The 10,476-nt window shown below is 58.9% G+C and overlaps 1 protein-coding gene across 11 annotated transcripts in view; it reads right to left on the bottom strand.

Moving 5' to 3' along the window:
- Nucleotides 1-10,476, bottom strand: part of SLC35E2B (solute carrier family 35 member E2B) — a 22,868-nt gene that overhangs the window by 11,276 nt on the left and 1,116 nt on the right. For 2 of the 11 annotated variants that reach the window (XM_024760212.1, XM_024760217.1), the window contains exons 1-2: nt 4,698-8,568; nt 1,874-2,195 (exon numbers count right to left, since the gene is read on the bottom strand). The exons of 3 other annotated variants lie outside the window; for them this stretch is intronic. In XM_024760212.1, coding sequence (XP_024615980.1) covers nt 1,874-2,195; nt 4,698-4,836 — 461 coding nt within the window. In that variant the 5' untranslated portion in view covers nt 4,837-8,568. Of the gene's footprint in view, nt 1-1,873; nt 2,196-4,697; nt 8,569-10,226; nt 10,444-10,476 lie in introns of those variants that run through there. 6 more of the 11 variants (XM_024760213.1, XM_024760214.1, XM_024760210.1 and 3 more) reach the window with 5 other exon arrangements.

The following is a 10,476-nucleotide window of genomic DNA, read 5'->3' as shown; positions in this document are numbered from 1 at the left end:
CCAGCCTCCAGCTCCTCCTCCAGGCTGCCCTCCCTCCAGGCTGCCCTCCCGCAGCTCGGCTGAGGCCTGGGCTCTCCGCCCCCACCCCAGAAGCTGTCACAAGTGCTCTGCACCTTCCCACCCACCCTGGGACCAACCAGAGCCGCTGAGGAAGGGGCCCCCTCGCCCGGAGCTCTTCCCACCAGGCTGGCTCTCCCACGCCCTCACCCAACTTCTTAATATTTCATCCAGTGTTCTGAGTTGTCCTTTGTGGGAGGGTTGACCTGCCCCGTCAGAGACTCTGAGTTTCTGTCCCTCCATCAGGTTTTGAGTTCCAACCCCTGCGTTCTTCGCGTTCTATTTGTTACCGTTTCAAACTGGCCTGTTTCTCTCAACTTTCGATTCCTTTTTTGCATCCTCTCTTTCACGGTCCAACAGTTCATCACCCAAGCCCTGACAGTATGACCCTCAGCCTCTCAGCGGGTCAGCGGCCCGCTGGCTCGAGGGGGCTGTTCGCATGCACAGATCCTGGGCCGGGAGACCTCTTCCTGGGCTTGAGGGCGGGCGGGCCTTGGAGCGGGCATGGGCACTGCCTCTGCAGGTGCCCAGGAGAGGGTGATCCTCCCTCAACAGACCCACACCTGCTTGGCGCTCAGGCCTGTGGCCACGACTTCTCAAGAGAGACCCCTCACTCCCTAAGGTCACAGGCAAAGTCCGACCCGGTCTCTCAAGAGAGACCCCTCACTCCCTCAGATCACAGGCGAAGTCCGACCCGGTCTCTCCCGTTTGCTGGTGGGTGAGTGCTTCAAGTTCCGGCCCTTCTTTTTTTTAATTTATTTTTTTGGCCACGCCGCGCAGCTTGTGGGATCTTAGTTCCCCGACCAGGGATTGAATGCGTGCCCTTGGTGGTGAAAGCGCTGAGTCCTAACCCCTGGACTGCCAGGGAAATCCCAGTTCTGGCTTTAAGCAGCATCCCAGTGACGACCACCTGCCCAGCTCAGGAGCCCTGGCCACTCCTCCTCAGTGACACCAAACCGCAGTTCCCAGCCCCCTGCCCCCACCTCTAGGCAGCCAAGCTGGCTGCCTATGTCCTCGTCCCTCCGATGCTGACATTCGGGGGGCGCCCGTCGTGCTTTAACCTAACTTCCAGGCATGCGTGACCCAGACGGACTTGTGACTCCCTGACCCCACCTGAAGCCAGGCTCCTGGCTGAGCAGCCCCCCAGCTCCCCGTGTCCACCCAGTGCTCTCGGTCACCCCACAAGCTCAGCAGCACCAGGTCCCGGTGGGCACCCAGGCCTGACATGCACCCCGACCCTCGGGACACCAGGGCAGCTCCCCAAACGCACCCCAGACCACGACGAATGCACGTGGTCCTCCCGTGGGCCCCCACTGCCCCCGCGATACACACGAGCCCTTCGAGCTCTCTGGGCGCTGACGGGGCCAGATCTCTGCTAACGCCCCGTCCTCCTTCCTCTTCCCAGCCCGGTCCCGCCGTCCTCTCTGGGCCACACCCTGCTGGGAGCTGCACCTCCGTGGGCTGGACCGGCTGTGGCCTAGCGGGGGTATGGGGAGCCCGTGCTGCCCCCCAGCTGGGAACAGGGGCCCAGCTGCGGGTGGACGGAAAACACAGGAACAAAGCCCGTGTGTGGCTCGGGATCCCCGAGAGCAGAGAGATGGCGCCCCACCCCCGGGCCCCTGGCTGACCCCGTCTGGATGCCCAGACCTGCAGCCGGGCCCCCCCGGGGCACAGCTCCCACTGGCCGCGGGGGCTCTGCCTCTCAAGGGAGCCCCCGTCAGGCCCACCGACGGTGCCAAGCCCCTCTCTTCAGAGCCCCTGACCCGGTGTTTGTCACACAAGCCCCGACGCCACCGCTGAGGCTCCAAAAGCAAACCTGTTTGTGAGGTGATGCTCCAGAAGCCCCGGGGGAGGGTCCCATCGCCTTTTCTCTCTCTCGTCACAAAACGAGGCTGGAGGCAAGGTGCAGGCGCTTCCCCCGACTCTCTCCACTCGGTTTCCGTCTGGGAAACTCACAGCTTCCCAGGCAGCACCGCCAGCCGGGCCTCCGCCTCCTTCTCTGCAGCTCAAGGAGCTCTGGCCCGACGCCAGAGCTCCGCCGCTGAGCCCCGAGGCCCTGGGGCGCCCGCTCTCCTTCCTCAACAAGAAGCTGCTTTGAAACAAAGACGGGTCCGTGCAGTTCCACAGCTGCCGCTCACCTGGTGACGGTGTGGTATTTCACTGGATGAACAAGCCACAAGGGACTCATCCCCACTGCTGACCACACCGGGCACCGGACCGTCCGCCACGTCCGTCCTGTGCAGGTCGTTCCTTGTGTTTCTGCTGGGTCTGCGCCCACGGGGCACCCACGACCCCCCGAGGTCATCGTGCTGGGCTGTACCCTTACCCGCCCTGGAGGTTCTGCCCCATCTGCCCCGAGGGTGGAGGGTGTTGGCGGCCTCTGAAGAAGCAGAATGCATCACACACACACCCCCGCCCACCCAGCACACGAAGCTCCAGTGCCTCCCGACTGTCCCAGGCTGAAAGCAAGTGGCAGCACAGATGCAAACAGATTCAGACCAAAACGGTGGGGATGGGACCTTTCAGGAGTCACCGCAAGTGACAGGGAACGTAAGAAAGAGTCAGCAGAGCCCGTGGCCGGGATGGCACGGGGACAGAGCGTCCGTCAGATGGGGTCAACGCGGCACTTTTTTGCCAGCAGCAAAACAAAAGCCAAACAGAACTTACGCGCCTGTCAACAGGGATGCAGATGGCAGCGGGTGGGGATGGACGCCCCCAGCGGGCAGAGGGAAGCCGCACACGGGCGATGGGCAAACCTTACAGCCATCGGAAGTGTTGAGGCCGAGTCGCGGAAGGAGACACACGACACAGCGCCACCAGTGCACTTAAGTGTGTCCAGACACAACATGTCATTAGAAATAAAAGCACAAAAAGTGCTGTTAAGAGCAAATTTTCCGAAAGCTGAGGATTTATACATGAAGAAGAGCCAGGCAGCACCTGGGGAGACAGATGCCTTTTCAGACCAGAGCCTCCCGGACCATCTGCCCTTGGTGACCTGGTCTCAGGTGGCGCCAGGAGCTTTCTGTGTCCTCCCGCAGGTTCTGGACTGGAAGGCAGCAGGCGCTCCATCACAGACCAGCACTGTTGTCCACTGCATCCAGAGCAGGGCCCAGGGAGCCCAGGACGGATGCTCAGGCTCCCTCCAGTGCGTGACCTCTTCCTGACCATCGACAGCCCACAAGCAGCCCACCCAGCCTGGTGACCGAGGACGCGACAGCCAAGGGACAGGCAGACCCCCCCCCACCCCCGCTTTCGCGTGCAGCAGGAGGGGTCGGCAACCTCCGTGTGTGTAGTTTCCGGAAGGAGTCCAAATGCCTCTGGAGTCAGAACAAGGGCTTTGAATGTCTTAAAAAGTGAAATCACAGGAGTTCCCTGGCGGTCCACTGGTTGGGACTCTGCGCTCTCACCGCAGTGGCCTGGGGTGCGGGAACTAAGATCCCCGCAAGCCTCGTGGCCCAGCCCCCAAACAAACAAACAAACAAATGAAATCAACTTGGGAACGGATGGTCCTGTGTTGCTCCCTCTCAACAAGACTCCCCAGGTCACACCAGGGTTCCTAGTTGTTTGCTTGTTTTTGCTTCCTCAGGCGATGGGGCTCTGAGGCCTGGAGGGCTCCTCCAGCGGCTCCGGGGGTGGGGCTGGGGGGCTGGAATAAGGAGGGGCCACTCCAGAGAAGCCGTGGAGACCAGGCAGTGAACGAGGCCCCTGGGCTGTGATGGAGGCTGAGGTGGCAGGGAAAGCAGAGACCAGGGCGGGTGGCCCTCCAGGCCGGACGCCAGAAGACCCTTCTCTGGGGAATTCAACAGGCACGGGACAGACCTTGAGGACAGAAATCAGGGCCCCAAGGAGAGGCTTTGACGGAGAAAGCAGCTGAGCAGCCCCGAGCTTCTGGTCACCCTTCAGTGCCCTGGGAGCTGAGCCAAGGCAGGAGACGGGGCAGGGGGAGCCGAGTGCCCACCGGCAAGCAGGACGTGCTGCTTTGAGAGTCACCAGAACAGGGTCCCTGGGGATCAAGACCAGGGTGGCAGAAGTGGAAATCTTACCAGGGGCCCCGGGCTCCCAAGAAGATCCGACTCAGGACAGGACTTGACGTGGAGGCTCCGAAGGCCCCCAGAAGCACACGGGGAACTCAAGGTGGCGGGCATCAAGGATGCAGCCACCAAGGTGACCTGGGGTCCTGCTTCTGGACACAGCCCACAAGGGCCAAATTGGCCCCATCCACGGCCCAGCCACCAGAAGGAGAGGCAAGGCGCCCTGGAGAAAAGCTTCCACGACTCAGCCTGAGGACAGGTGAGGATCAAAGATCAGAGACCACCTGGCCCGCAGGCTGCCAGTGGGGGAGGAGCAGCCTCCTGGCTGCTCCAGGAGGGACAGATGGACAGGATGCAGTCGTGCAGACAAACAGACGAAGAAACTGTCAGGAATAAATCAGCGGGATGAAAGCATGGCAAGACTAGAGAGGAAACGTCCCACTGCTGAATGAAACTACGGTGTCCTCCGACTATTTCCCTGCAAGGTATTAACGGGTGACCAGGGTCAATCACAGCTCTACCCCCCGGAGAAACGAGCGGATGCCCCTCCACGGAGCCACCAAAGTGGGAACCACCAGGAACGAGACAGAGACACCATGTCTCCCTGACCTGAGGCGCTGAACCCGGCACCGCTGCAGTTTCCCTGCCACAGGTGCAGATCTGACGGTGAGAAAACGCAGCCGTCGAGAGCCGAGGAGAGGAGGATGGACAGCAGAGGCTGAACACCAGGCCAGGGGCTGCAGACCATTACAGCATCCACAACGCGCAGATCCTGCCAACGCCACGCACCTTTTCAACATTCACACCCTCTGGAACCAAAAATGATCAAATCAATAACATCTCTAAAACCTCTAACGTGCAGTACAGACAGAACTGCCCGAACCAAACCACCACTCGGGTGAACGTCATCCCACTGAAGAGCGAAGGACAGGAAGCCGGCCAGTAACTGCGCCAGCGGCGCGGAGAACACGCGCAGGCTCCAGACGACACCCCAGGCAGGCGAGGTGGGGCAGACAAGGGTGTGCGCTGCGGGGAAGGAGGGGTGGCCGCAGGACGCCTGTGCAGGACGCTGCCCGCCCCCGCCGGGAGGCCTGGAGGCAGGGACGCCCCCAGCAGCACAGCCGGCTCCTAAGCCTCATTCTCTGCTGGGCTGAACCAGCCTCCTTGGAGGAACGGCTGATGCCAGGGCTGGGGCAGGAACTGGGCCAGGAGAGGGAGGGCTCCTAGGGTGATGGGGATTTATCAGAAGGACACAGGGGCCAGCGTGAGGGATGCAGTTTGAGAGAGAAAGTAAATAATAGCAAAGGGTTAGAAGCCACACAACCACCACGATCACTCAACGGGGAAAGGAGAAAGCACTTCCTTCTGTTACAAAGTCAGATGACTGATGCAATTAGAAAGTCTCCGTTTGGCGACCATGCCCACGATCACACTAACAGTCGACTCGGGCTGGGTGAAAATTTAGAAATAACAGAACATTTAGTCTCAAAGTGTATCCCTACAAGGTACGTGTTAATAACAAAGGGCACCCGATGGAGGTCCAAAGGGGAGAAGACAGGAAACTTCCTTGAAGAAGGAGGAGAAGGGGCAGGCGCCTGTCCAGATAGGAGGATTCCAGGTCACGCGCTGCATCGGCGCAGAAACAAGTAAACAAATTGGAACGGAGGCCCAGAGACTCCACACAAGCAGAATTCTGGTCCAAGACAGAGTGGGGCTGTGGCTCGTTGGCAAAGGGAGGCCACTGTCGCTGATGCTAGGATGGCCGTTATCCACACCAGAGAAAACAAACTGGACCCTGATCTCACAATTCTAGACAAATAACGATTAGCAACACCCACAGAACACTTCCTAGGAAGCAGGTAGGGTCTGACCGAGCATCTCACACATATTAACTCAATGAATCTTCACAAGGACCCTTGCGGAGGGACGCTGTCACCCGTGTGAGACACATGAAGTGGGGAAACGGCCTCTGGCCACAGTTCAGGGCTTGAACCTGCGCAGCCTGTCTGTGAAATGCAGCTGTGTAAACCCTTATGTTTAGAGGAGAATGTAAGAGAATATATTCCTGATCCTGGTATAGGAAAAGAGTGTCTTTTTTTTTTTCTGCCCACACCACACAGCTTGCAGGATCTCAGTTCCCCGACCAGGGATTGAACCCGGGCCCAGCAGTGAAAGCGCTGAGTCCTGACCACTGGACCGGCAGCGAACTCCTGAAAAAGAATATCTTAAACCAATCCCCATAAAGGAAAATATAAATAAAACAGACTGTGTTGGCTAAACTAAGAGCTTTTGTGCCATCAAAACGCACTATAACATATTGTAACATTAACACACTAAATGACAAAGCGACAACCTGGAGGAGGCAGGTAGGACGTGACAAAGGAGAGGGAACGGATTCCTACAACTTAATAGGAAACGTGGGCAAAAGCACCAGCGCAGGAGAGCGTTTCCAAACGGCCGATAAGCACGAGAGAGGATGCTTACCAGCCCTCCAGCGCCGTGTAACGCGGCACCGCACACCCGGCGGCACAGAGCAATGACACACCTACGAGCCCGCAAGCTTCTGTGGTCGGGACTCTGGCAGCAGCTGTGCTGGGCAGTTGGCCGTCACGATGGCAGGAGGGGCCGAGGCCTCACCCGAAGGCCGGGGCGCCTGCTTCCAAGCCCACACGCGCAACTCCCGGCCAGCTGTTTGGGGAAGACCCCTCCGCGGGGCCGCCCGCAGCCGGCACCTGGTCTGCATTGGAACGGCTGAGAGAAAGCGCCCGAGGAGGCCCGAGTCTTTTTGTAACCTCGTCCCCTTCTCGTTTGCTGGTTTGCTGTTCGGAGCTCATTAGAAGGCCGGCCTTGAGGGGAGGGGCTACAGAAGGTGAGAATGCGGGGAGGGAGGCAAGGTCACGTCCAACCACGGGGGTCGACCTCACCAGTGGTCAGGGAGCTGGACACACCACCCACCCCCACTGCCAAAAACCATCAGGTCTGACAACACCCAGAGCTGCTGGAAGGTGTGGATCCAGAGGCCCCCAGACACGGCTACGGGGCGGCTGGTACGAGCACTTGCGGAAATGGCGTGGCAGCCTCTTGAGAGCTACGCGCCTGCGCACCCTACACATCAGCACTTCCGCTCTCGAGGTTCCCCCAGGGAAGTCCTGCGAGAGCGTCCAGAGCGGGAGTGCCCGTCGTGACGGCTGGGAGGTGCGACCGGCCACCCATCAGAGAATGAACGTGTGCTGTAGACCTGGCCCAGGAGTGAGGACGAGAAACGTCCTGCAATAGCCACGGCTGACCGCCGGCCAAGCCCTCTCTGCCCAGATGGTGGGCGGGCACGTGACCGCAGCACTTACCACTGGTTACCGGCCGCAGCGCCGATCCTGAGCAGAAGGCCCGCTCCCGGCTGCGGCGAAGCCCCGCGCGGCTGTGCTGGGCATCGCACATGGAGGCCGGCAGCGGCCGGGGGTCAGCGGCCCAGAGCCCAGCAGGTCCGGCTCACCCAGCCCCGCCGAGACCCCAGCTGCCCTCCCCAGTTCCAGCTCGTGTTTCCACCCCGCGTTCTTCTTTCTCAGCCCCCGTGACTCCAGGTGCCTCCACAAGAAGCAATTCTCATCCTGCGAAAGACCGAAGGTCAGCGGCCCCAATCTGACAACGAAAAACTGACCCCACCTTCCAGGTCGGCCTGGAAACAGGGCGGACAGGGCTGAACGCAGGGCTCGTGGGGCACTGCTCCCCGCCCAGGCCCCTGGTGACAAAGGTCTGAATTATTGCCCTCTCAGATTATAGCACAAATAACAAGAACCGAAACGTAGCCTTTTCCACCCAGCACGGAGTAGGTGGCTCACGAGGCCAGGGTTGACTCTTAACTTTACTCCTGCCTAGAGCTGTCTTCAGAAGAGGGTGCACACGTGGGACTGAAAGGAAACCAGGTCAGCGACACGTAGCGAGAAGCACACCTGTGACACTTCCGTCACGTGCAGGCGCTGAGCCCCCTCTCCCACGGCCTGAACGGCCCAGCCTCCGCCAGCCCTGCAGCGAGAGCTCACGACCCACGGGGAGGGTGCCTGGTTCTGAAACGGGGGGGGGCGGGGGCAGGACCACCACGGCACATTCTCCACCGAAGGGAAGTTTGCGTGGAGGTTAGCGAAAATGAAGATGTCAACTTTCCCATCCAGTTCCGTAGACCCTTAAATTCTAGGGCCTGTCAGCCTGGGGTCAAGAGTCCCTGTTCTCCAACAAACAACTCAAGATGTTCTCAAATGCCTGGTGAGGAAATCTAGGTTGGTTCAAATTGTCAGCAGGGCAGTTTAGACAAAATATACTTAAAGTCTACAAATTTTATACACTAATTCAGAAATTCCACCTCCAGGGATTTATCCTAAAGAAATAATCCAACAGCGAGGGAGACGCAAGAGGGAAGACATATGGGAACATATGTATATGTATAGCTGATTCACTTTGTTATGAAGCAGAAACTAACACACCATTGTAAAGCAATTATACCCCAATAAAGATGTTTAAAAAAATAAATAAATAAAGTTCACTGGATAAGTTTATAAAAAAAAAAAAAGAAAGAATCCAACAAAGGCCCAAGATTGTACATACAAGGATGTTCAAAAGCTTTGTTTTTAAGACTAAGAAGCTGACACTAGCCAAGTGTCAGATAAGAAATTTGTAACAAACCCTGTCACATCATGGGACACTGTAGCCCTGCAAGCTTTGACAAAAATAGATTTGTCACAGATTAAGTGAGAGCAGAGTTACAAGCCCTCTGCACAGTATGTTCCCGTTTAAAAAGTACAAATGGTTCAGAAGAACACAGGCGAAGTTACTAACTGTGGCCAGCTCTGGGAGCAGAATCTCAGGTCCTTCACATTTTGTTTGCATTTGGGCTCCTCTTCATTTTCTAATTTATGTGCACTGAACATGGATTTCTTAACAGCAAGGACCTGTATATAGCACAGGGAACTACAACCAATATCTTGTAATAACCTGTGATGGAATGGAAAAGAATCTGAAAAAGAATGTGTGTGTATAACTGAATCACTGCTGTACACCAGAAACTAACACAACATTGTAAATCAACGACTTCAATTAAAAAAAAACTTTAAAAAGAAAATGGACTTCTGTAATGTACAAACTTCCCTAGCCCTCCCGCAGTAGCGCCCCTTCTCATGCTGTTTAATATTGCACTCTACCAAAAACAACGAACTTTAAGCCACTAAACAGAGAGTCTGCCTCTAAACAGTTTTTTTTTCTCTCTCTCTTTTTTATACAGCAGCGGTAGGTGAGCAAGGTCCTCAAGGCTTCAGAAGATGAGCTTGGGGCGGTGGGGCGGGGGCACTGCCTGGACCCCACAGGCCCCGTAAAACCCGCTACAGGAAAGTCACCTGAGGACTACAATGAAGTCTTAGCTCTGGGCCTGACTGGGAGTTTCCCCCTCCAATTTACAAAGTAACAGTCCGCTAGGACAAGCGCCAGGCAGGATGTTGGTCATTATATAATTTCCAGTTTTCTAAAATCCTGCATAGAAAGACACCAACTGCAATGAATCTGCGGGCGATCGCGCCCTTTGGTTCCGGATCGGACGGAGCATCTTTACCCGGTTTTTTCGGAAGCGGTTGCACCTGCCGCTCGGAGGCCATGCCCCACTTCGGGGGGGCATCGGCGGGAGGGGGGGCTAAAACGCAAGGACACCCGACCCTGTGCCCCCCCCATCCCGCCTCTGACAGCCCACCCCCACGACCCGGGCGCGGCTCCCCCCACCCGCTCCGGAGACCCCAAAGCCCCGCCGCACCTGTGCCCAGCCGCCCCGCCTCAGGCGCCGTGCGGACCCGGGACGGGAACGCGGCGCCGGCCGTGGAGGCCTGGGGTCCGAGCGGACACCTGCGAGGTGGGGCGGGAACTCCATGCGGTGGACGCTGAAGGAGCGGACCGGTCGTGAAGGCGCGAGGGACTGTGCCCCCCGGCGGCGTCGGACGCCCAGGCGCGCGCGTGCCAAGGCCCTGGGGTGGCCCAGCGGCCGCGCCCGCAGGGGGTCCTGGGCCGGGGAAGGGAGGTGGCTAGTGGGGGGAACTTCGGCCCAGACGCAAAGGGCGACCCCCGCAGGCGACCCACCCCGCCAGCTTAATTCAGCGCTTCACCCACCGAGAAGTCCCCGGGCTAGACGCCGCGCGGGCCCCGCAGCCTCGGGGACGTGCACCGGGACCCGCAGCCGCATCCGGGCGGAGTTTCAGCGCGCCGGGGCGGAAGACGCGGTCACCCGGGGCCCCGTCGCCCCCGCCTCCACACGGCGACCCGCCCACGTCTCGGCGACTGCGGCTCCCCGCGCGAAACCTTGCGGGTCGGGCCCGGTGGGCGGGCCCCAAACAGACCCCACCCCCACCCCGATCCCTGC

Source organism: Neophocaena asiaeorientalis, unplaced genomic scaffold (assembly GCF_003031525.2).
Source record: "Neophocaena asiaeorientalis asiaeorientalis breed wild unplaced genomic scaffold, Neophocaena_asiaeorientalis_V1.1 scaffold489, whole genome shotgun sequence".
Taxonomy (NCBI): domain Eukaryota; kingdom Metazoa; phylum Chordata; class Mammalia; order Artiodactyla; family Phocoenidae; genus Neophocaena; species Neophocaena asiaeorientalis.
Note: the sequence above shows the minus strand (reverse complement) of the source record. Positions and strands in the feature narration are given on the sequence as shown.